Source organism: Crocodylus siamensis, chromosome 1 (assembly GCF_052110815.1).
Source record: "Crocodylus siamensis isolate JL-2025a chromosome 1, ASM5211081v1, whole genome shotgun sequence".
Lineage (NCBI taxonomy): Eukaryota > Metazoa > Chordata > Crocodylia > Crocodylidae > Crocodylus > Crocodylus siamensis.
In genome coordinates, this window is record NC_143395.1 from 206,521,206 (window position 1) to 206,547,735 (window position 26,530).

A 26,530-nucleotide genomic window follows, 5' to 3' on the forward strand; every position below is an offset into this window, starting at 1 on the left:
AGGCTGAGACTGCTGCCCAGCCGGTTGGGGTTTGGAGCCCAGTGCTGCAAATGCGCGGCTACAGGGCTCCAGCAGGGAGCAGGACAGGGTCACAGGTGGCTCATCTGGGAGAGGGGGAGGGCCAGTTCCCCACTGCTGCACACACTCCCAGGCAGGGGAGACCCACGCCCCTCCCGTTTGTACCCAGGGCAGGCACAGGCGGCTTGAGCTCCTGCCCTGTTTCCACCTCCCCCCCCCCCCAGGAACTCTGGAGCCAGCAGGCACAACCCAATGCGGCTGGGGACAGCAGGGCTGCACAGGGATTCCTTGCCGCTGCAAGCATCCCCCCTGCTGCCCTGGGGATGCATCTCCAGTGCCTGTTGCTGCTTTGAGGGGCACAGCCCCATGCTGCTGCCTTTACTGCAGCCCCACGCACAGGAGACACGTTGCTGGGGCAGTGGGGGGGTGAGAAGCAGCGAGGAGGTTTTCTTCATGGCTGGTTCACAGGGGGAGAGGGGGTGGCAGGGAACAGCAGGCCCCCTGCTCGCCACTGTTCCCTGCTGCCCTTGACCCATTGTGGCAGGTTGCTGAGGAGCTGTGCAGAAAATCTCCTTACCGCTTTTTGCTCCCCCCCACTTCCCCAGCGACGCACCTCCGGTGCGCGAGGCTGCAGTGCGGGTAGCGGCACAGGGCTGCGCCCTTCAAAGTGGTGGCAGGCACAGGAGGTGCATTGCCAGGGCAACAGGAAGGTGAGAAGCAACTAGGAGGTGTTCTTCGTGGCTCTTCCATTCCCTGCCACGTCACGTCATTGGTGGAGGGGAGCAGGCCCCCTGTTGGCTGCTGTTCCCTGCCACCCTGCTTCCCCCACTCCATGACACAGCATGGCAGGGAGCAGAGGACCCACACAGAAAACCTCCTCACTGTTTCTCACCCCCTGCTGCCCTGGCAATGCACCTTCTGAACACAGGGCTGCAGTGAGGGCAGCGTCTTAGGGCTGTGCCCCTCAAAGCAGCGGCAGGAGCCAGACCGGCAGGGGCAGCTCACAGCAGCAAGGAATCCCTGCATGGTCCCGCTGTCCCCAGCCACACTGGGTCATGCCCGCCAGGCTCCAGAGGCCTCAGGGGAAGGAAGCAGGGCAGGAGCTCGATCCTGCAGCCTGCACCAGCCCTAGGTACGGATCTGGGAGGCGCGGGTCTCTCTTGCCCCCCAGGAGTGCACGCAGCAGTGGGGAACCAGCTGTCCCTCAGAAGAGTCACTTGCAGCCCCATCCTGCTCCACGCTGGGGTCCTGCAGCTGTCCATTGTGGCCCCAGGCCCCAAACCCCACATGGCTGAGCAGGAGCCCCAGCCCTGCCCAGCACCCTCCCTCCCTATAGGAGCCTCAGTCCCTCTCTTGCCCCCCACTTAACTGCTGGAGCTGCTCTGCAGGTTGCCTGGGGCCACATGCATGTCTATGCATGTAGCACCCCCTGTCTTTCCACCTTCCTCCTGCTGTCTGCCAGCCTACAGGGAGCTTATTGCAAAACAGCAAATAACAGGTTTCTCTGGTAAAATGAGAAATATGCATTTGCCTCTGGTTTACTCTGTTTTTCCACTGGAAATGGAAAAACTGGATCGCTGTTGATTACTACTGTCTGGGCCCAGTGTTGCAGCCAATTTTCTATCCACCTTGCAGTCCATTCATCCAGCCTATACTTCGTTAGCTTGCCTACGAGAATGTTATGGGAGACAGTGTCAAAAGCCTTGCTAAAATCAAGGCATACCAAATCCACTGGTCTCCTCACATCCACAGAGCCAGTCAAAGAAGGCAGTCAGGTTGGTCAGGCATGAGTTGTCCTTGGTGAATCCATGCTGACCATTCCTAATGACCTTTTTCTTCTCCAAGTGCTTATATGGATTCCTTGAGGATTTGCTCCATGACTTTTCCAGGGACTGAGTTGAGGCTAACGACAGCGTTCTCTGGATCCTCCTTTTTCCCTTTCCTAAATACGGGCACTATGTTTGCTTTTTTCCAGTTATCCAGGACTTCTCCTGATGGCCATGAGTTTTCAAAAGTGATGGCCAATGGCTCTGCAGTTACGTCAGTCAACTCTCTCAGCACCCTCGGGTGCATTCCATAGATTTCATAGAGATTAAGGGCTGGAAGGGACCTTATGAAATCGTGTCTGGCCCACCCCCCTCCATAGGCAGAAAGTCAGCTTGGGATCAAATGATCCTAGCAAGAAATATAACCACCTGTTTTTTTTGAAGGAGTCCAGAGTAGGTGCTTTCACCACCTCTCTGGGGAGTTTGTTCCAGACCCTGGACATGTGCACTGTGAAGAATTTTTTTCTTATGTCTAATCTAAAACGGCCTTCCTGGAGCTTATGGCCGTTAGACCTTGTTATCCGTTGGTGAGCTCTGGTGAACTGGTGTTCTCCCAGGTCCCGATGTACCCCTCTTATGTAATTGTAGGCTGCCACCAACTCCCCCCTAAGCCTTCTCTTCTCCAGACTGAAAAGAGTCCCAAGTCCCTCAGCCTCTTCTCGTACAGCCTTTCCTCCAGACAATGGCTCATATGAGTGGCTCTCCTCTGGACTGACTCAAGCTTCTCCACATCCTTCCTGAAGTGGGGGGACAGTACTAGATGCAGTACTCCAGCGGCAGTCTCACCAGGGCCGAGTAAAGCGGGAGGATAATTTTCCTGGTGTTGCTTGCGATGCATCAGTGGATGCACACCATAGTTTGGTTAGCCTTGCTAGCCACAGCACCATATTGGTGGCTCATATTCATCTTGTGGTCAGTCAAGACCCCCAAGTCCCTTTTGGTGATGGTGCTAGAGAGTGTAGCACTGCTGAGCCTGTAAGTATGCTGGGGGTTCTTCCTACTGAGGTGCAGCACCTTGCACTTCTCTTCATTGAAGAGCATCAGGTTTTGGTCAGCCCACTGTGAGAATATGTCCAATTCAGCCTGTACCCCAGCCTGTCCTGCAGTGTGACCGCCCCCCCCATAATTTGGTATCATCCACGAACTTGGTCAGTTCACCTCTGACTCCTGAATCCAGATCATTGATGAAGATGTTAAAGAGTACTGGCCCAAGTACCAAGCCCTGAAGGAGTCTACTGGTAAACCTGTGCCACGTTAATTTGTTCCCTTCAACTAGTACTCTTTGGGTCTGACCTCATAGCCAGTTGCCTAGCCATTGGACCATATGATGAATGATCAAGGCCACAGTTCCCTAGCTTATCCATGAGGATGTCATGGGGAACTAGGTCAAAGGCCTTCTTGAAGTCCAGATACATGACGTCCACGTCATTTCCCTTGTCCAGGGCACATGTTACCTGATCATAGAAGGAGATGAGGTTGGTCAGACAAGACCTGCCAGTCACAAAGCCATGTTGGCTGGCATTCAGAAGCTTGCCTTCCATTAGTCTGGCGTTGATGGATCCCTTGACAATTTTCTCCAGCAGTTTTCCAGGGATGGACATCAGACTAATTGGTCTATAGTTCCCCAGGTCCATCCAGCCCCATGGACTTGTACACATTCAGCTTTTCTGAGTAGTCCCTAACCTGTTCTTTCAGCACTGAGGGCTGCACGGCTTCTCCCCAAACCATGCTGCTAGGTGCAATAGTCTGGGAGCAGCCCTTGCCTATGAAGATGGAAGTAAAAAAGGCATTGAGCACTTCAGCCATTTCTGTATCTTCTGTCACAAGATTGCCTCCCCCATTCAGTAAGAGACCCACACCACTTTCCCTGATCCTCCTCTTGCTATCAACATACTTGTAGAAACCCTTCTTGTTACCTTTCACTTCCCTTGCTATCTGCAACTCCAGTTGTGCTTTGGCCTTCCTGACCTCATCCCTGCATGCCTGAGCAGTGCTTTTATATTCTTCTCTAGTTATTTGTCCAAGATTCCACTTCTTATAAGCTTCCCTTTTGTGATTAAGTCACATACAATTACCAGTAAAAATAACACTCTTGATTTTTTTTGGCCTGATTGGGTAAGTCAGACTAACCTATAGTTTTTGAAAACAGGGAAGAGTCCTACTGATTGCCCTGCCTTGTCCTGTGATGGACTTGGCATATGGCTTGAGAACTTAATTCTAGAGCTTTCAGTTGGGCCCTTTACACATCTACCGAAGTCACATTCAGTTGTTTGGTTGCTTTTTGGTTTTTTAAGTTTTAAAGTAGCAGCCATGGGGAAAGCCTTCTCTGCACGAAGGAAAAGGGAAACTTCATGTGGTACCCTCTAACTAAACATTGAGATCCCTTGCAGCAGCACAGTCGTGTTCTAATTTTCTTTCTTGGTAGATTAGCAAAGATCCCAATTTTTGATGTGAGGTCTGATACCTAGTACCATCAGAATACAGCATAGTCATATAGCAGTGTTCATAGAGGTCTTCTGTAAATTGGGAAACTGGAAATCAGCATTCTTTGGTTCACATTTTAACTGAGGACGTGTAGAGTACTGTGAGGAAATTAAGGGGGTACGTGTGTGCGTATGCAGGAGTAAGGAACCAGGAATAGCGAGGCTTCATTTTAGGGAAGTAATCTACAATGCAGTATTCATGGGGTGTCAGCAGTAATCTCAACAGATCTAGGGATGAAATTATTAGTTTTGCATACTGTAGTCAGGAGTAATAGTGTACAGTTAAAAAGAACATTAGAAATAGCTTCATAACTGTGAGACCCATTAAGTATTAGTTTTTAATAGACAATAATAGAATCCTCAAAATAATTTCAGATACTTGACTTGACCACCAAATACCATACTTCAGCAAGCCTTGAGAAGAACTAAATCACATAATGTTCTAGTCTGCGAAACTTGACTTATGCTTATTGCCAAACATGTTATCAACAGTGACTGGAACCAAAAGACAAAAGAAGGTGTGTGAGTGTCTGTATTAAGAGGTTATCCTTAATGACACAGCATCTTCATATTAAAAAAGGTAAGAGAAAAGGAGATATGGGAGGAAGTGGATTGTAGGGTAAGGAACAGCAGTCATGGTACAGAATTAAGATCTGGAGGAAGAGAGAAACTAAATAAATCAAGATGAACCACAGAAAAAGAAGTAAAAAAGAAAATAAATACACGAACAGAAGTTTAGAAAATAGTATGTGAAAGGAATAAAAGCAAGGAAGCTGGTTTTTTAATTAATAATAACAGTAGGCAAGAAAGAAAAGAATCATGCAGAGGCATTTGTGAAAGCACAGTAGGTTTTCTGTTTAGTCAGGTAACTTCAAATCTGGAACCATTTTGGCATATGGAAACATTTCTTTTGACCTGCTTAAAGTATATTGGTTATGGTAACTGATTTATGTGTTAGTTATAGGCTGTTGTGATTTCCTATGGGCTACTGTAGCTGTTTTTAGGTTGCCCTGTTAAGTATTTGGTGAAGGGAAAGGGTGGGCAAATTGACCCCTGCATGTCAGCCCAATAATTTGGGACCAGAAGGAATACTATACTGAATTGAAATTGCCTGGGAATTTGTTGTCATGGAATGTTCTTCCTTGAGTTGGAATTTGTTCAGGATTCAGTTTAATGCACCCCAGTGCTTACAAAAAGTGCAGTTGGTATTGAGGCTTTGATAATCAAGTGTTGGCTGTATTTCAGTCTACCTCATATAAGAAAGAAGGCAAGAAAGAAGTTTTTAGTAGTTAGGATGATTTAATCATGGAAAAGAAATGCCATGAGAGATGGTGGATCTGTCATCTCTTGATATTTCATATCATGCGAAATGTTTTTCTTTAAGATACACTTTAGTCACACAAAAGTTACTGGACTTGGTCAGAAGTGTCCAGCTCAATTGGTATGTTTTATACAAGAAATCAGACTACATGATCAGGTTTTGGGGGAGTTTTTCTGGTCTTAAAAAGTGAATAAAATGAATGAATAAAAATAGTTACCATACTCTTATCCAGGGCATGGGTACAATATTGACTCATCAGTCACTTTTCTTCCTCAATTTCCTGTCAGATCCATCAGCACTAATTTAATCCATACTTCTGTTATTTTATTCAAATAGCATTGCAGCCTGACCTACTGTAACCTGAGGTTTGATAAAAGAGGTGATATGGCTATTTATCATTATGTATTTTTTCTTTTCTTTTATACACCATAGGCATATGCTTTTTGATCAAGAGAGGCTGAGAGTAGGAGATATGGGGTGCATCTACATGTGCTCATTACTGCGGAGTAGAGTAATTAGCTCTGCAGTAAAGCCTCACTGTCTATACATGCACTGGTATTAAGGCACAGTAAACTAATGAACTCTGCCATAAAATAGCACTGTCACTGACAGTATTATCTTATGGCAAAGTACTTCACTGTACTGAAAAGCACATGTAGATGCTGACAAGGGGTGTAAATTGCACCCAGCCAGCCAAGGGCCTTGCTCCACCCCGGCTCACATTGCTGCTATCTCAAATGCACGTGTAGATGCTGCACCCAGAGTTCGTTTACTCCGGCTTGAATGGCTCTGGAGTTTATGGCTTCACATTAATTGCACATGGCACCCACAAAGGCTTTTCTTTGGGTTAAGTATAATTGCATTTTATGTATAGAAATTTTGTGCTGTACTTAATTTTACTTTGAATGAAATAGACCCCTGCTACATGTTATGTATATAACTGGTGAATCACGGAATAAATTTAGACCAGCTACAAATGCAAAGTAATTATCACTTAATAAAAATGAATCTTCAACTATATAAAATTAAATTAGTGCTTGAAAATATGTAACAACTCTATAGTTCAGGGGTCGACATTTTTGGGCAGAGTGCCAAAAACACCTGTAGCCTCAACTTGTAAGATGTTGGAATGCCAGGGGCAGGTGACGAGGAAGCCACAAGTGGCCTGATCCTTGTTGTGGCAGTACAGACCCTTCCCTGCTATCTGCCCTGAGGCACACGTGCCAAGCAGAATGCCTTTGTGTGCCATGTTTTGGCATTTGTTCTGGGGGTTACCTCCCCCTGCTGTAGCTGGTTTCTATCCAGCATTAGTTTGAATGTGTAGCAGAGTTGTTAGAGAATTACTCAGCTTTTTGTATATGAGCAATACTTAACATCTTTCTTGTTCTTTCTGAAGAAGCAGGTGGTAGAAATCCTGCAGAAGGTGAGGATGTCTGCAAAATACAAATAAACACAACTCTGCTTTTGCTATAATTGGGTATATGTTCCATTTACTTTTTTATACTTTGTGAAAGACTGTTTATTTTGTTCCTGAAGATTCATTTCATCCTACCAGAAAGAGTAGAACCAGATTGGATTAGGATCTGCTTGGGTCTTTTTCTAAAAAGAGGAAAGAGAGGTTTCACTGAAATTGAACATTTGGCTCCATCTGGCCGTAAAGCATGGAGGAATTGTGACAGCTTTGGGTTACATTTCAACAGAACCAGAGAGCTTTACTGAGTTTCCTATATCTGTCTTTTATTAAAAGGTCAACACATGTTCCTGTTGGAGAAGATCAAGTCCTGCACCTGGAATTGGCTCAAGATATAGCACAACACTTTAACAAGAAATATGGAAAATTCTTTCCAATACCCAGAGCTATTTTAAGTAAGAAGACTTCTGACTAATAATTACTACTAATTATTATTCATGTTTACTAGTGTTATGAGTTGGATTTGATTCAGAAGTAAGGAGAATCTATTTCAGAAACCAGGGAAAAGAGATAAACATATGCGAGAACAGACAGGCAAAACAGACAAATTGAAAAGAGGAGAGACTGTAAAACTCCCAGTGATAAAAGTAGGGCTCTGCAACCCCCCTGCCAGTGCAGGAATATGTAAAGTGTCTCCTGTTCCAGTCCTGGGTCCCCTGCACATCTCTGCTACTGCCCATTCAGTTCTGCTTTTTATAGGGCTGTACCTCTCCTGAGGAGAATACAGATTCTGTGATGTCAATTACATAACAATTAACACTGCCACTTAAAGAGCTATGAATAAGATGCATAAAACCAGGACAATTATACACCATTTGTACAAAATATTGTAACCTAGTGATTCTCAACCAGAGATCTGTGGCCCCCTGATGGGTTGCAAGCAGATTTCAGAGGGTCTGCCTGGGTCTGAGGCAAGTCCCAAGGAAGGGGTGGGGATGGTCCCACCCCATCTGGCCCCACAGGCTCCTCCTTACAGGTGTGACTGAAGGCAAGTGGGTGAGGCTCCTCACTGCTGCTTCTGCTTAGGTGAGTGGGGGCCCTGGGTCTCCCTGCTGCTGAGCACCACCAGCTGCACCTGGGGCTGTGTGGGCAGGGCTGGAGAATAGGACAGTCGTTGTGACACAAGTGGGCCATGGAGTTTTTATATCATGCCGGGGGGGAGGGCGGCTCAGGAAGAAAAAGTTGAGACCTCCTGCTGTAATCAGTGCTGCAAAGTAACTTCCAAAAGTTTTAACATTTACTTTTAACATTAATGTGTTAATTTCAGTATCTTTTTTTTTTAAACTAAAACAGTGCATGCTTGATTGCAACACAAATGTTTGGAAAGTGGCTGGAAACATGAACAGTTGGGTCAGGAAGACTTGTTGCATCTTTGTAGCAGTTCGTGATCTCTAGGGAAATGTGCAGCAGAGGCTGCTAGATCTAAAGCAGCAAGGGATTCTCACCTTAGAAAGGAGTATTCTTTGCCAAAGTATTGCTATTACGCTTCTTTAAGTTTTCAAGCCCCAGTGACAAATGAGATGTTAGCCACATGGTGTTGGACAGAGAATATTGCATGTTGCAAAGTTCTGTGCAGTATCGTATGAGCAGTTTGAGAATATGCACTATATCAGAAGCTGGGCTGTTTGCTATTCATGCCTCGAGTTACCTTGTCATTTTTCTTGACTGTACAGACTAATTATAAAACAGAATAAAAGATTCTTGTATTTAGGTCAATAGCTTGTAGTGCACTCCATGTATAATACTTTTAGAATAGGACTGGTACAACAAGATGAATCTTGTAAAGAATTTTATATTACTTCTGTTTCACCTATGTTCATATGCCTCAGTTATTTCCATAGAACGTATTGCCTTAGTATTATTTGTTTTAAAATTTCCCCTTTTGGAGTTTGGCCAGGTTTTGGTTAGGCAAAACGTCTTAAGTAGCTTAACCCCAAGGGGTTTAGGAGAATTTCGGGGTTACTTGTGTTGAATAGTTTTCCTGTGGTGAGGAGACTGGTCTTTTAGGACTCACCTGGAGGAAAGCTTCACCTACTTACCCACCATTATGAAGACCCTCACTAGTGTCTGGTCTGTGTTTCTCAGTTTTTTTCTTCTCAGTATCAAGACCCTAGAGGGAGGAGATGGTTTAGAAAGTGAATCACCATGGAGCTTCAGCAAAAGAAAGAAATGGCTGGGGTGCTTTGCGGGGTGGGTATGAAGACCAAAGGTGAATGATCCTTGACCAAGGCGATGAGGGAAATGCATCTGCCAAGGCAAACAGAGACGTACTGAAGCTTGGGGTATAGTCCTAACTCAAGTGTCTTACAAATATTAATGGAAGACTTATCTGTGTGTGTTTCTAGATTCAACGAAGAAAATAAAGTCCCTCAGAGATCCAACAGCCAAGATGTCCAAGTCAGACCCTCAGAAATTAGCCACAGTTAGTTTAATGGACAGTGCAGAGGAGATAGTGCTGAAATTCCGCAAGGCTGTGACTGACTTCACCTCAGAAGTGACCTATGATCCAGACAGTCGCCCAGGTGTCTCCAATCTTGTGTCTATTCATGCTGCAGTAACAGGACTTGGCATAAAGGAAGTATTACACCAATCAGTTGGTCTTGACACCGCCCACTACAAAATGATGGTGGCAGAGGCAGTTATCCAGAAACTTGCACCAGTTAGAAGTGAAATGAAGAGGCTCCAGCAGGATAAATGCTACTTGCAGAATGTTTTAAAGGCTGGAGCAGAGAAAGCCAAAGAATTAGCTGCCCCTGTGTACCAGGAAGTAAGAAGATTGGTAGGTTTACTGTAGAAATTGCTAAATAGCGATAAGCTATTTTATTTTCTACAGCCAACCTTTATTTATTTTCGTAGTGATTTTGAAGGAATCTTTTATTTGGGGAAATCAGAGTAGAAAATCAGAGATGTTTTCTCTGGGAGTAAGATGTAGATCAAGTGAATGCCTTCCAGCAGGCATCGAACTACAGTCAGATGAAGACAACAAAGACCTGCAGTTTCCAAAGAAAACCATAACATCAGGACAGTGAGACTACCTAAAGGAATTGGCTATTTTTGTAGCATGTCGTGAGAAGGGAATTAGAAAGCAAGGTAACTGGAATGTCCTCAAACTAATCCAAACTGGAGAGAAAGTTAAATTCTTGTCACAAACCTCTATCATGCACATAACCCTAAATAGAAAGGCAGTTATCCCATTAGTTGTATTGCCACTTATCCTAGGTTGAAGATGATAGCAAAATGTATTCCCAAATAACCAGAATAAAAATATTAGGCTTTTGGAGTGGAATGTGCAGGGAATTGATAACAGGGGGAAAAATGTTCACCTCTGAGTCACCAGTTAAAATCCAGTCTAATTAAGTAACAATTTCTAGCTTTTATGAAACAGATTTGGCCTTGGTCTTGGTCTTGGTCTTGGCATATGAATATCTATATTACAGAAACCATCAAGAGCATCAAGTGAGGCTAGTTGGTATTTTAGGAAGTCATACCAAGAGCCCAAGGTGTAAACAAAGCCTACATCCTAAACCTTGCACTCTCCTCTCACTCTGAAATCAGCCCCTGCTCACAGGAGATTCCATGAAGGGAGTTTATGCCACAGTTTTTCATTTTGTATTTATCCTTTGAAGCAACAAAAATCTCCATTGTTGTCAGTCCACTACTAGTATGAACTGCAGATTTAAACAACAAACAATATCTTCATCCTCCAGGAAGATGACAGGCTGAGAAACCAGAGAACTAGAGTTGCTTGGGTATATGTTTAGCTGAATTTGGACTATGGGTTATGATAAAAAAAAAAGCATTTTTCTCAAAGTAGTGAGAGAGAGAGGTTTATCGTGCACAGACCTACTTTCTTACTAGCCCCCAAGAATGAGAGCTGCTGTTGAAAAGCTCATGGGAAAGGGGAATAAACAAAAGAAAATAAACAATTCTGAGGTAAGTAGAAAGGAGAGAGCTGTAAAATTTAAAGGCAATGTAAAACTGTTGTTGTACTGTACTGGAACATTTAACTGCATCACTGCAATGATGCTTTTCTTGAAATTACTGCATTGAAATATAAACTCACTTATACTGTCATTCAAGAAGCTCATACAATGACAGCTGTTGCAAAGAGGGGAAAAGCTGCGTCGGTGGAACATGCTTATAGTATGTCTGTGTCCTGAGCAGGAAAAGATAAATAGATATAATGGAACCAAATAAACTCAATTTTTTTCTTTGTAATACAACCCAATAAAAAGCAGCTGAATTTGGTAAATGGCCAGAGTGAAGTGATGGGTCTTCACAGATTCAAAAATCCTTTAGTTCTTATTGTGAAGCTACCAGTTGAATGTTTGTAGGGCCCATGCTAAAACCTCTGTTTATGTATTAAGGATCTGGAGAACCTTGAGACAAGAACTGATGATGACATGTTTACTGAAGTTCATCAAGAGTAGGGAAGCTAAGTGAATGAACATAATGCTGGCATACTGAAGTCAGTATAGGCCAGGAGTGTAAAGCACACCTGTCCTTGTATCTTCACGGGGAAGATGAGTACCCTAGGGCTTCTGGTGGGCTGGGTCTGACTGTATCACAGTGAGAAGTAGCAGTGGTGATGCGGAGAATAATGCAGCTATCGCTCACTGCCCATCGCTGATATGCATCCCAAACAAGATTTCAAGCCCTGCATATGCTGACCCTGCCACCATATCCCTGGCCTCTCTGAGACTCATAGGCCAGATGACATGACTTAATGATCTGTACATTTGACAGCCCTCATATAGACCAGGGGTTTTACATTCATGCAATCTCCTGGCTGAGATCCAGACTGTAGAGTTCTTCGTGGGCTAGATCCAAGCAGGGCAATTGACCAGAAGGCTTACTGCAGCTATTACCCACTTCTGTCACTGATGTGTCATCAGTTAGACTCTGCACCCCAGATTTCAACAGCAGGCTCTGCCCTCAAATTTCCATCTCCTCTACAAGCTCTGTGAGACTGATCTGGCCCACTGGCCATAAGTTTGACACCCCTGTTACAGATTGATGCGAGGTAATGTACGCTGGAGATGTGCATTGAGCACCAAATGAATGGCACAGGGCTTGTTTGCAGGCCAGATTGGGCCCTGTAGCCCCATCACCACCACGTGTGCCCCACCTACTGGGATTGAGTCCTGGTGGCCTGGCAGCACCTCCTCCCTGCCCTGTGTGCCAGAATTGGATCCTAGCGGTCCAGCACTGCCCTCTCTCCATCCCCTCCTGGTGGGGAGAGGGCACAGTCCCCGCTCCTAGCTCCCTGCGTGCCAGAAGTGGGCACCACCACCACTCTTCCCTGCTTGTTGTAATTTGACACCAGATCCAGCAGATAAGGCCCAGGACTCTCTATGAGTCTGGACATTTGACAGCAGGGGAGCAGTGGCACAGCTCCCCCACTGCCAAATTTCCAGACCCTTGGGAATCCCAATGGGCTAGATGATGCAGCATCACAGGCCAGATCTGGCACAGGGGCCAGAAATTAAGTACTCCTGATCTAGCCCAACCCCTTACCCAAAGCAGGAACCTTCCTTGACTAAACCATCCCAGCCAAGTCTAACCTGCTCTTGAAAACGTCCCAGGATGATTCTAGTTTCTCTAGGTAACTTGTTCCAATATTTTCTGACCCTCATAGTCAGGAAGTTCCTCCTAATCTCCTATCTAAACTTCCGCTGCTGCAATTTAAAGCTGCTGCTCCTAATCCTGTCCCCTATTACCATGGAGAATAGCCCACATCCATCTTTTCTGTAATTGCCCTTTAAGTATTTGAATGTTTATCAAATCTCTTTTCCAAACTAAACAACCCTAGTTCTTTAGCCTTCCCTCTTAAGTTGCATCTCTCAAGGCCCTAAACATTCTTGTTGCTCTGACCTGGATTCTTTCCAACCTGACTACATCTTTCTTGAAGTGTAGGGCCTAAAACAGAATATGGTACTCCAGGCAAGGGCTTACCAGTGCTGAATAGAGTGAAAGGTTCACTTCCCTTGATTTGCAAGCGACACTCCTGTTAATACAGCCCATTATGTTGTTGCTCTGTTTTGCAACAAATGCACGCTGGTGGCTTACATTCAGCTTATGGTTGATTATAATGCCCCGCCCCCAGTCCTTCTCTGTAGGGGTGCACCGATTGTTTGGAACAGATACTGATGGCCAATTATTAATGAGCTATATTGGCTGATACCGATCTGATTGCCAATATGGGCTGATTGCATCAGGCTGGTAAGTCTGCTAGGGGGAAGAGGCGGGGCAAGGGAAGGGGCATGCGGGGGGTAGATCGAGGCCCTCATGGTGAGGGAGGGAGAGGGGCAGAGGCAGACACTGCCCAGCCAGGGCAGGGTATGGGCCACAGCCACAAGCGGCTCATCCAGGAAGTGCGGGGAGGGAGAGTGGCTTCTGCCACTGCAGGGCGAGGGCAGACTGCCACTGTGAGCTGGGGCTGGGGACAGCAATGGGCTCTTCCCAGCATGGGGTTGAGCTGGGACTGTGCTCAGGGTAGGTGGCAATGGCACTGGGAGAGGGGGATGTGCCATAGTGTCCCTCGCCCCAGCGCCACCACCTGCCCCAAGCGCAGCCTCAGCTAAACCGCCCCACCAGGAAGAGTCCGGCCACAGCCCACAGTGGCAGCCTGTGTGCAAATCTGGGGAGCACATGCCCCCCATGTCTCCTTTGGGGGTGCGCACAGTGACAGGAGCCTCCCCATGCCCCCTAGACAAGGCACTCACAGCTCTATCCCATGCCCCACCCAGTCTGGGCCTGTCCCAGCCCCACTCCGCCCTTTACCACAGGGGCCTCAGTCGCCCCTCCCACCACCCCACCCCCAGCACTCCTGGCTGCATGCATGCTATAGCTATACCCATGCATGGAGCATTTATTGGTGACATTATCGGCCACATTGGCCAAAAAAACCCTGATCGTGAAAAGTCAATTTTCCTTTTATCCATGACGATACGGTATGGACTGATGTATCAGTGCACCTCTACTTCTCTGTAGTACTGCATCTTAGTCACTTGCTCTCCAGTCTGTATTTGTGCATGCAGTTATTCTGTCCCAAGTGCAGGAATTTGCACTTACCTTTGAATCTCATCTGACTGATTGCAGACCATTTTTTTCAAAAGGAGAACCATTGAAGGAACTGCATAATGGTGCTCATAACTGAGAAACACCCAGCTTTAAACCTTCTTTGGGTGAAAGTAGCCTAGAACCTATTTTTGGCTGTCTAAGTGATTGCCCTATACACTGAGCTACCTGGTAGAGAAGAGAAAGGCATATAATGTTCATATCAGACCACTTCATAGTGCTGTAGAACCAAAAGAGGGTTGAAAGTGAGAAGTGAAAAATAACATCATGGAATAATTGAAAAGATTAGGACTTTTGTATAGAAGGAAAACAAGAAGAAGGGACATTCTAGAGGTAAGTTAATAAGTGGTCATTCCAGAGGTAAGTCAATAGAGAAAAAGTGGATCATTTGCTTTTTTATTACCTTTCCTTGTTGGTATCAGGAGAAAAATATCACCCACCCCCCAAAATCCATAAAGGCATCTGCTTTTTTAACAATCACCTTAGCTTTATGATTAAATCACAAAAAAGCAGCGAGGAGGAGGACTCACCCACCTTTTGTATTAACAGTTTTAAAAGGACTTGGGCAGGCTAGAATAAGATCTGGTCCCCAGGATGCAGAAAAAATACATATATATGGAGAAACAATATAAATCTACATGCTTTAGGGCAGGGCTGTCCAACTTCTGGGCAGCCTAGGGCCACACGCAACATAGGCTGCACACATGCTCCCTTCACCCCACCCTTGGCTCCGCCCTGCCACTGCATAGGCAGCGCAGCACCTCCCCACCTAATGCTTCACACAGAACATGGGCACCCCAGCTCCCTCCTCTCCTAGCTGCACTCTGCATGGGTGCCCCCACTGCTCCCCACTGCAACACAGGCAGCCTGGCTCCCTTCCTGCTGTATGTGCAGCACCCCCTCCCAGCAACATGCACTATAGCACAGCCAGCCTGGTTCCTTTACCACACAAGGAGTTTGGCACTGCCCCCTAGCCCCATCCCCATGCACACAGCTTGGGCAACCTGTCCCCCTGCCACTACTTTGTCCTGCCCCCAGGAGAGAGGGCAGAAAATAGAAGCTGGAGGTGGAAGCCCAAAGAACTTAGTAGTTGTGGCAAAAGCAATGGGAGCAGGGAGTGGCAGCTTGGTGGGAGCGCTCCAGTTAGTTGCATGCTAAGCCTAAACAGATGACTGATTAGGCTTACGAAGAAACTTCTGTTATGGCCAATTACTCCAAACTATCAATTATGATAGTGTTTTTTCCTTTTCTAAAGCATCTGTCACAGAACATTAGACTATATGTCCATTGGTAAGGATTTTTGGGGGTGATACCTTTTATACCAACCACGTACTTGGTCCAATAAAGTTACACAAGCTTTAGAATGCAAGGCAGTCTTTATCAGGTCTGAGAGAAGAAGCAGACACATTGATTAAAACCAGTGCATAGGGCTGTGAAACTGGAAAAAAGACAACAGAAAAAAAGAGGCTTGATTTAATGGGAAATCAAGACCTACCAAAAGAGGGAGGACTATTATCACTTGTATTGTGAAGGAGGAATTTCAGAAAGCCAGTAGATTATAGTGTAGTCAACCTCAGGTTTTGCATCCATTGCTAAAGCAAGGCTGCATTTCATTTGATGTCTGTTGAACAGTAAGGAATTTGCTTTTCATAGATTTCATAGTCACTGGGGCTAGAAGGGACCTTGGAAGATTGAGTCCAGCCCCCTGCCCCAGGGGCAGGACGTCAGCTGAGGTCATAGGATCCCAGCAAGAAAAGCATCCAGATTTCTCTAGAAGGCATTCAAAGTAGGTGCTTGAACCACCACCGGTGGCAGGCTATTCCAGACCTTGGGGGCTCGGACAGTAAAAAAAAGTTCCTCCTTATATCCCGCCTGAAACGGTCTTGCAGGAGTTTATAACCATTTCATCACTTGGGGCACTCTGGTGAACAAACATTCCCCCAGATCCTGGTGAACACCCCTTATAAACTTATAGGTGGCCATCAGATTGCCCCTGAGCCTGCGCTTTTCCAGGCTGAAGAGTCCCATAGCTCTCAGCCTGTCGTCATAAGGTCTGTTTTCCTGACCTCTGATCATGCATGTGGCTCTCCTCTAGACTCTCTCAAGACTCTCCACATCCTTTCTGAATTGTGGAGCCCAAAACTGGATGCAATACTCCAGCTGCAGCCTCACCAAGGCCAAGTACAAGGGGAGAATGACGTCCTGGGATTTGCTCGAGAAGCATCTATGGAAGCAAGCCAGGGTTTTGCTTGCTTTACTAGCTGCGGCATCACATTGCAGGCTTATGTTCATCTTGTGGTCAATCCTGACCCCCAAGTCCCTCGTCCGTTAGTGTAGCACTGCCAAGCCTATAGACATGCTGCGGGCTTTTCCTCCCGAAGTGGAGAACCTTGCGTTTTTCGATGTTAAACACCATCAGGTTCTCGTCTGCTTATTTCCTGAGTCTGTCAAGGTCAGCCTGGATTACCCCCCTGTCCTCAGGTGTGGATGCTTTACCCCAAAGTTCGATATCATCAGCAAACTTGACCAGTCTGCTTCTGACACCAATGTCCACATCATTAATGAAGAGGTTGAATAAAATAGGTCCAAGGACAGAGCCTTGAGGGACCCCACTGGTCACAGGGCACCATGAAGATTGATTTCTGTCAACCACCACTCTCTGGGTCCAACCACAGAGCCAGTTCCCTAGCCAGCTGATCATGGGGGACCCAAGGCCACAATTGGCCAGTTTCACCAAGAGGTGATCATGGGATACTAGATCAAAGGCTTTTTTAAAGTCAAGATAGATGACATCAATCTCCTCTCCCTTGTCCAGGTGATAGGTCACCTGGTCATAAAAGGAAATGAGATTGGTCACACATGACCTACCTCCAACAAACCCATGCTGGCTATCCCTCCGAGTGTTGACATTGGCCAGTCTGTTAAGGATGACCTCTTTGATAATCTTTTCTAAGACCTTCCCCAGGATAGAGGTCAAGCTAATGGGCCTGTAGTTTGTTGGGTCCACTTTCCTCCCCTTCTTGTTAAGATAGGCACCACATTGGCCTTCTTCCAATCATTGGGCACTTCACCAGAGCACCAGGAGCTCTCAAAGATCTGTGCCAGGGGCTAAGCTATGATGCTTGCCAGCTCCTTGAGTACTCTGGGGTGTAAATTGGCAGGGCCAGCTGACTTGAAGGTTTTCAGCCTCTCAAGGTGTTCCTTCCCGAGGTCAGCATTGATGGAGGGCAAGGAACCACCCTCACTCAGGCATTCCTGCCCCGTAATGGGCAGGGGCATCCCATGGGACTTGTGAAAGACCAATGCAAAATATCCATTTAGTAAGTTTGCTTTTTCCTGGGTGTCAGTTGTCAGTTGTCCCATCTGGTTTAGCAAGGGTCCAATGTTGCCCTTGCTTTTCCTCCGGCTCCCCACATATCTTTAAAAGGACTTTTTATTGTCCTTGATACTTGTAGCCAGTTGGAGTTCCATCACAGCCTTGGCTTTCCTGGTTCACTCCCTGCAGGTCCAGACCAGTGCAGTTTATTCCTCCTTGGAGGTAGATCCCATCTTCCATCCTTTGTAGGTCTCTCTTTTTAGATGCAGGAGGACCGCTAGTTCCTTGTTGAGCCAAGGGGGCTGTTGTGCCCTCTTGCTGCCTTTCCTCCGAGATGGAATAGCCTTAGCTTGTGCATCAAGGATCGCTCCCTTGATGAGCAACCACTCTTCCTGGACTCCCCTCCCCTTGGGGTCATAGTCCCTTAGGGCCTCACCAACAAGTCTCCTGAGCTTGTCAAAGTCAGCCCTCCTGAATGATGATCATTGGGTAAGGTTTGGGGTTTTTTTGAAAGCTAAGAGTGGAGGGGCTGGGAATATTAATTTCAATCTCTGTTCTATGTCAAATATAAGCTGTAACTGTTTGATTCTTCTAATTGGTTGCCATGTGGGGTGGTAGGTGACTATTAAAGGTGCATGGTCATGGGCCACATCCAGACGAGTGCAGCCGCGCCAGATACTGGACATCCAAGTGTTTCTTGTGCCCCAGAATTTCTCATTTGTACCACCCTCCCACCCCCACCACGATCTGGCCATGGGGCTTTGCGGAGGTGGGCTGCTGCTGTGGGCTGGGCTCTGCCCTGTTGTCAGTACTCTGGCAGTTGTGCAATGTCGCTTGCCTCCCGCCACTGGCTGGACAGTGTATGAGGTGCAGCCAGCTCACAGGAAGCATGGGTGTTCCAAAGGGACAACTAGCAGCAGCACAAGGTGTCCCACTGCTAGTTGTCCCCAGGGAACCAAATGTCTATGCTCAGCTAGATGTGGCCAGGGAGGTTTCTTTTGGTATTGTAGCTGGTTACTGTGGGGTATTTGGGTGTGTATTTCAGAGACATGGTATATTCTCTACTGGAGTGCCCTTGTTATATAAAGGTAGATTTCAGTCACAAGTATTCTCAGAGCAAATGCAGTGGTATCTGAGGATCTGACTGCAGATTACAATTGTTTTGTGTGCTTGGGATGATGGATGGTTTAATGGATGTAAGTATGGTGATCCGTGGGTTTTTTGTATGTAGTGGTTTTTAGGGTGCCATTTCAGATGTGGATTGTAGTATCTAGAAAGCTGACATTAATATAAGACTATTTCCAAGAAAGTTTAATTGAGCCTTGATAGTTGATAAATCTGTGGTAGAAGTGGGTGTTCAGTCCAGATGATGAAAATATCATCTTTGTAACTCAGAAATAGCGCAGGTTTGATGGTGCAATTTTCTAAATAGTCTTCTTTCAGGTGGCTCTTGCAGAGTTTGGTATATTGAGGAGCCATCTTTCTGGCCATACCTTGTGCCCATGGCTTGGAGAAAGTGTCAGTTGCTAAAAGTGATATTGATCTGGGTGAGGATGATCTAGTATCCCATGATCACCTCTTGGTGAAACTGGCCAATTGTGGCCTTGGGTCCCCCATGATCAGCTGGCTAGGGAACTGGCTCTGTGGTTGGACCCAGAGAGTGGTGGTTGACAGAAATCAATCTTCATGGTGCCCTGTGACCAGTGGGGTCCCTCAAGGCTCTGTCCTTGGACCTATTTTATTCAACCTCTTCATTAATGATGTGGACATTGGTGTCAGAGGCAGACTGGTCAAGTTTGCTGATGATATCGAACTTTGGGGTAAAGCATCCACACCTGAGGACAGGGGGGTAATCCAGGCTGACCTTGACAGACTCAGGAAATAAGCAGACGAGAACCTGATGGTGTTTAACATCGAAAAACGCAAGGGTGTGCAATGTGTTGCAAATCTGATTGTACTCCATGTTCTTATAAGTATTTCAGACAGGCAGTTGTACTTTCATGGTATGCAATATTAAGTGTACAGGCTAGTGACATCCATGGTTACAAATATGGTCTTCTCAGGAAGACGGTTGATGTTTTTGAGGAATTCTGTTGAGGAAGTCTGTGGTGTCTTGCAGAAAACTTTCTCTTTGAGTGACAGGTGGCTTCAGGATAGCGTCTATGAATTGTGATAGTTATCATTCTCAACTATCAAGACTACATCAATGAGACCAATGGACAACTCTGACACCAACTGCTATAAACAGCTTTGGGAGGACCCCACATCAGTGTTCACTCTGGAACTGGAAAATATTATCAAATACCTTCTATACCAACTTAAGGAAAACTTACTTCTGCTAATCACCCTCTCTCCTACCCCAGGAACTTTTTATATGCTCCCAAAAGTTCACAAACAAGGCAACTTCAGCAGACCCATCTGTGGTAGTTCATCAGCAGGGAAGTAACTGGACCATCCAAGAACAGGCCACTTCCTGCCCCTCTCATCACTGATACATTGGGCAGTAGTTTTGAAGGAAGCTGATGTAAATTGTATCAGCATCCATCAGCAGGATACAATTATCTACCAAAGCAAAGAGGTGCTTGAAGAAATATCTTGTCATGACCTTTGAAATCTCAACCAAAAGTAGAATCTTTCACAGTTAATGGTAACCGAACAAACTGTCAACATCAATTGTTGTTTGAGGAACTTTGTTTTGATTTAAGGGAAGGTCATGTCGTTGCTTCCTTAAGAAAAGTAAGCACAATACCCTTGTTCAAGGAGGTGCTGACAGTCTTCATCAGTAGTATATGCAGTTTTCCCCTGCTATTTTTCACAAGCCAGAAAAGACAATGATTAGGGGCGTGTAAAGTACGCCCTATTCGATTCGGATTCAGTCGGAATCGGGGACAATGATTCAATTCGTTGATTTGGATCACCGTTCGTGATTCGATTCGGCTGAATCCAAATCTGAAGATTCAATGCTGATTCAGAGAATCAATAATTTGGACATAGACACAGCTTTAAATGTTTTTTCTGTATACCTCAAGGTACCAGCGCAGCTTGTAAATGTTGTGATGCTGGGGCACATGGAGCATCCCACAGGAGTGTGGGGGTTGGGGGGGCCTCCACATGCTCAGTGGTGGACCCAGAAGTTAACTGGAAGTACTTCTGATCCACTTCCGGGTCTGCTGGAGAGTGCGCAGGGCCCAGCCCCACCCCCAGCACCTCCTTGGCTTGACAATTAGCCATGGGGGACACCCCCAGACCCAGGAGGCACCAGTCACTGAGCTGGGGGGTGGCCTCCTACCCACGTGCTCCCCAACAGACCTGGAAGTGGGCCGGAAGTACTTCTGGTCCACTTCCAGGTCTGCTGAGCACACTGGGGAGCCCGCTGTGCTTCTGTAGGACATTCCATACACCCCAGCATTCACAAGCCCCTGCTACCTAGAGGTATGTAGAAAAAACATTTAAAGCTGTGTCTATGTCCAAATCACCAAATCTCTCCGAATCAATTTTGGAGGGTTTCGATTCAATTGGAAGACATTAAAGGGTCCTTTGATTTGATCTGGATTCGGCAATTTGGCCCACGGATCAGGCCGAATCTCCACTGAATTGAATCAGAGACCAAAGCTTCGCACAGCCCTAACAATGATTCAAAAAACAACCTCTAAGTTCTAAGGCTCCTAACACCTCTAATATCACAGGGATTGTGACAGGGCTAAACTCAACCACAGAAGACCTAGCATTTGAGGCTAATATTCAATATGTTTCCCTTACAACCAAAAGGAAATACTGTATTTACTCAAATAGAAGATGACCCTGATTATAAGATCACACCCAATAATTAGATTCGATAAATGGAAAATTTATAAATTTGTTAGTTTTCCAGGTATGGAATTAATTATTGGAGGTTTGCCTTGTATTTGCCCCCCTCCCACTGCTACAGTTGGGGGGAATAATTCTGGGGGATCAGGTAGCCCTTTGCTCTGTACTTTTTCTCCTGGCAACCCCTTCCTCCTCCGCTTACTGTCAGACCCTGCTCTCCCTGAGTGCAAATGGAAATGAGCAAATCTGAAAACAGTAACCTTGAAAATAACATGGGTGTACCAATTTACATACCTATAGACTTAGTTCATCCAGAATTGATGCATCTTACCTTTAAAAAAAACACAAAACTGTTGCAAGTTTTAACACAGGTGTTTCATAAATGCAATTTTGAGCAGCATTTTAGCAATCGTGTGTGTATAGTTGCAAGGACTAAGTCAGTTCCAGATTCATTTGGGTAAAGTTCAGTAGTCAAGTTCCAAAATTTGACAGCACAGCTCAATGGGATCTGTGTGGCTCTACCTGGGCAAGTACCCTTTTTCCTAGACCCACCAGTCTGGGGCTTTGAATACTCCCCAAGTCCAGGTAGGCAAGCCCCAGGCCCAGATACCTTGAGGTTCATATATACTTAGTCTTGCTTGATCTTAGTCAAAATCCTAAGATCATGATATTGCCCTTGACAGGTTTTTTGTTTTGTTTTTTTAAAGAAACATTTTTCATGTTCCAAGTCAAATCAGCCAAATTAATTCCAAATTTATGAATCATTCAAGCACCATATGTGACCCTGCTACCAGAAAACATCTTCCACCCCTGCCTGGGGCTTCAGATGCTTCCAGATCATTTGGTAGGCATCCTACATGCAGGCCCAAGCCCGGAGGCTTGGGGTTCAGATGCCCCCAAGATTCACTTGCTTTCAGCTGTATGGCTAAAGGAGCAAGCTTGGGAGAAGTCTTCCATTTCCATAAAGTGGGCGTAAAGCCAAGATCTTCACACTGGAAGAGAAAATGGGATGTTAACTATATATCATCTCAGTCACAGCACTACCTCTGCCAAAAATGTGGTTTTCCCCTGCAACTAGGAAAACTGTCTTAGTGGTCATGGTGTTTCCCCTGCCAAGTAGCAAGTAAACGATACATGGTATTAATCCAAAAGACTCATGATTTACCACATGGTTCACTTAAACTAAGTCCCACCAGAGTCAACAATATTTCTAGTCATGGTGAGCCACAACATTGGACACCCATAATCCCTGTCACACCCTCTCGTGTTTTTGATTAGTCTGACCCTGTCCCCCCAGTGACCCCACAGTTCAGCACTGCTCGGTATGTTCATATACTCCAGATACCACCCCCCCACAAAGGTGGCAAGGAAGAACCTATACAAAAAGAAATGGACCAGTGGCAAGGGAATGCCAGACATCCACCTGTTCCTGTGGGCATAGTACACAAGCCAGATCTGCAAGCTGGTGACCGGGCCAGCGTCCACAACAGCCTGCCTAGTAACATTTTTTCCAGGTCACCTCCTGAGACCGTGAGGGGTGTACGCACCAGCCAACTGGAAACCATGGAGCATGGAACACCCCTGGCTCTACAGAGTCCTGAACAAGTTCCAGAGTGAGTACAAGCTACAGAAGGAAAGCCCAGTGATTATGACTAACCACAAAAAGATATAGAAGGCAGTCGGAGACAGAGACATACTATCAACCATAGAGATGCTCCCCAAAGACAACTGCCAAGCTGTCTGGAACCGGATCTTCCACAAGGACCTATGAAAGAACCACAGACACTTGGGAGACGCAGAAAGGGACAAGGGATTCAACCCAAGTGCCCCAGGGTAAACTTTCCGAAATGAAAGACAGACCATCGACCGCTTCCTAAGGCTCTGTCCCTATGCCAAGGGAGTGTGGAAAAAGGTAAGCCGGCTCCTTGAAGTAACAGGAGTCAGGCTGATGACAAGGGAAGCGGCACTGTACAACCACCTGGCTAAACAGCAGGGGTCTGAAACAGCTCGCTTTGACCAGTTTGTGTCCTACATCAGGAGCACCCTGAGGCAATGCAGGAACCTACAGGTGTATGGACACATGGAGCTTGAGGAAACACTGTCAAAATTTTTCTGATTGAACTCCAGTCCTACTACCAAAAAGTGGGAGAGGAGAGAGAAGATATGGTCAACTCCACTTGGCAAAGCGACTCTTGGCAAAGGCTATCCAAAGACACTCTGAGAGGTGGAGTAGTCAGCGATAATGAAGATGACTGCAACATACTGGACCTTGAAACAGTAATGATGACAACAGCAGTGTCAGTAGCAGCAGAAGCAACAACAAGAGCAACAGTGACAACAACAAAGACGGGGAATAAGCATTCAGTGTAAACCCCAACAGCAGGGTGAGAATTAAGCAACTGTTATGGAAAGGATTGCGGATAGGGATGTGCGGGTGTGACCATTTTAAGAGGTGCATGTGTTTTAAATGCATTTTAAGGTTTGTGTAGAAATGCTTATTCAGGATGGGGGGGGTGTACACACACACGAGCCAATTGCCTGCCAAGAATGATGGGACGGGGGATCGGTGCAGATGGAGCCCTGTGCCACCCCCGCCCCCACCCCCTCGCCCTTCATCCAGGCCTGCTGCACTCTTTCCTCCTGCTCTTTGGGGTCCGGGCCCATTCCCCACACTCCATGCCACAGAGGCAGGGGGAGAACTGGGCCCACTCCTCCCCTCCCCCGGCCACTGCTGCATTGGACCGCGTCAAGCCAGGCCCACTGCTTCCCTCCCATGTTAGGCCTGGGCCCACTCCTCCCCTTCTACCACCACTGCTGCCATAGCGTACCCACTCCTTCCCCTACCACTGCCGGCTTGGCCCTGCAGGCAGTGATGACAGAAGGGGGGAGGGGCGGGCTGAGGGCAGCACCGGTGGCAGCCACCACCCCCACAGCATCCCGACCTCGATCCCTCCCCCCGCACCACCACTGCCATCACTTATAAGGTGGGGGACAAGGCTAGCTCCAGTGGCCTCGTTCCCCCACCCCCCTCCATCATCACCACCTGCTGGGAGCAGGGCAGGGGGGCGAGGCCAGCTGTGCTGGCCTCACCCCCCAGCTCTGTTACCCATGTCCCCACCATCATGGTGGCGCATTGCCACCTATCTGAATGTTTCTTCACACTCTTATTGGCTGATTGGCAATCAGAGCATGAACAGAGCATTACGGACAGAGAGACAAACATTAAGGCTTTATAAAATATATATTTAAAAAAAAAAAATCTCAGCTTTTTAAGTACCAAAGCAAGGGTTGTAGGGCTGGCTCTGGCCCTCCTGGTGCCAGCCTGGTATTGCAGTACCTTCAGGCCCAGTGCCAATTCTCTTCAGAGGGAGCAGCCACCCGTTGTCTTAAAAGGAACATGCACAAAAAAGGTTCCCATCAGCATGTTTGCACAATGTGGGCCATGTGTTTTTATAGTCATGCTCAGTGTTGGTTACATTTATAGTTCATTTCCATTCCATTCCAGGATGATTTGGCGGCAGTTTAATGAAAGACAATGTATTTAGTGAGATTTCCTTGTATACAGTTATAAGGGGGGGGACCTCATCTTGGAGTTAAATAAATAGAGTAAGTATCTCCGAATTAAAAACAAATCTTTAATACCTATGCAATGAAAAAGTGAGGACAAATTACTAACTGCTGGTGTGTCAGCCTGGTTTGTAAAAAGGGTGTCTCTAAGGTTCTTAAAGAGGTATCACTGAGATTTTTCTAAGAAGCTAAAAATATTTGCTTGGAGTAAGAAGAAAGGCTTTTATGAAGATGTATCTAGCTTTATATGATTTATTTAAGTTTTACTACTTCTAGCACATGAATTGTTTTCTCTCCCTTCTTTCTCTTTTTTTTCCACTTGAAAATGGTGATTTTTTTCTTTTTAAATTTTACATTTATTTCATGTTTTAATTTCCATATAATGTGTTTTGGATATTTTCTTTTCTTTAGAAATGTTTTATTACTGCAAAATATATAAACAAAATAGAAATATGAGGGGAAAATGATTTTAACTGGGGGGGGGGTTGCCTGTTACAGCTCCTAAGGGATAACAGCTGCAACAACATGGGTAGATCCAGCGGTTCCACTACAACGTAGAGACCTGATTCACAAAGAGAAGATAGTGTTTCTACTGGAAGCAACCATCTATCTCCTTCTTTATTGTTTCATAGTCTGGTGACTTGTGGAAATACTGTAGGAACATAGGACTAGAAGTGTTTCCTGAGTCATCAGGTCTAACCCCCTTGTATTCACAGGCAAGAATTTACCTAAGGTTTCACCAAAATTATCCAAAAAGTTGTCACTTCAGAATGTCTCACACAGCTACAAGGCACAAGACTAGACATGCCAAGATTATCATATGATAGTGGGGCCAACCTTTTTGGCAGACATGCCACAAATTAAGCCTGCCAATCTCTTCCTCTGTTTTCTGCTCTTTGCCCAATCTGCCATGTGGAACACACAGGGACTGCCTGTACCACTCGTGACACATGTGTCACAGGTTGGCCACCTCAAGTGCTGGGATGTGAGTGATAGGTCTGGGGTCACTTGGAATCAAGGCACTGATCAGAATCAAGATGAGTGAACGGAATCTAGGGAAAAGGTCAAGGAAGCAAGACGTCAAGCTAAGAGCAGGGTCTAGAAGTAAGCCAGGGTGAGAAGGCAGGAGATTACCCAGAGAGTGGAGTAGAGGAGCAAGTCAAAGGGAACAGGAAAGCAGTCCAGGGTCAGGTTGAGCCCTGGTGCCCAGACACTTCCTGTTCTAGTTCAGTAGTTTATATGGAGGAAGTGGTATAACTGAAGGATTTTACTAACCAGCACCAAAAGATGCATGTGTCCAACTTGGTACCACAGTTAATTGCATTCCTCTCAAGTCTGTGGAGAGGTTTTGCCACTGAATGCATGTCACAAAATGCTATGATGGAAAATGAGATTATCCACCACACAGCCAAGGCCAGTTCTGCATTTGAAATGCTGTTCTTTTGCCTGGAGAACAATAGGAATATGAAACTAAGCACTCAGCTTCATGTCTATTGTGCAGTCGTGCTCACGACACTCCTGTACGGTTGTACAACCCGGGCAATACATCTCCCCTGCATCAGAAGTCATGATCAGTACCATATGTGCTATTTGCAAGATGAAATAGGACAAGATTTCCAGCACTGAAATCCTTAAATGTTG

General features: G+C 46.1%; 1 protein-coding gene across 5 annotated transcripts in view; it reads left to right on the forward strand.

The window, feature by feature from the left end:
• Positions 1–26,530, forward strand: part of WARS2 (tryptophanyl tRNA synthetase 2, mitochondrial) — a 117,651-nt gene that overhangs the window by 86,168 nt on the left and 4,953 nt on the right. For 4 of the 5 annotated variants that reach the window (XM_090053709.1, XM_090053687.1, XM_090053695.1 and 1 more), the window contains 2 exons: positions 7,396–7,514; positions 9,465–11,371. In XM_090053709.1, the coding sequence (XP_089909835.1) occupies positions 7,396–7,514; positions 9,465–9,913 (568 nt within the window). In that variant the 3' untranslated portion in view covers positions 9,914–11,371. Of the gene's footprint in view, positions 1–7,395; positions 7,515–9,464; positions 11,372–26,530 lie in introns of those variants that run through there. The other variant, XM_090053715.1, reaches the window with a different exon arrangement.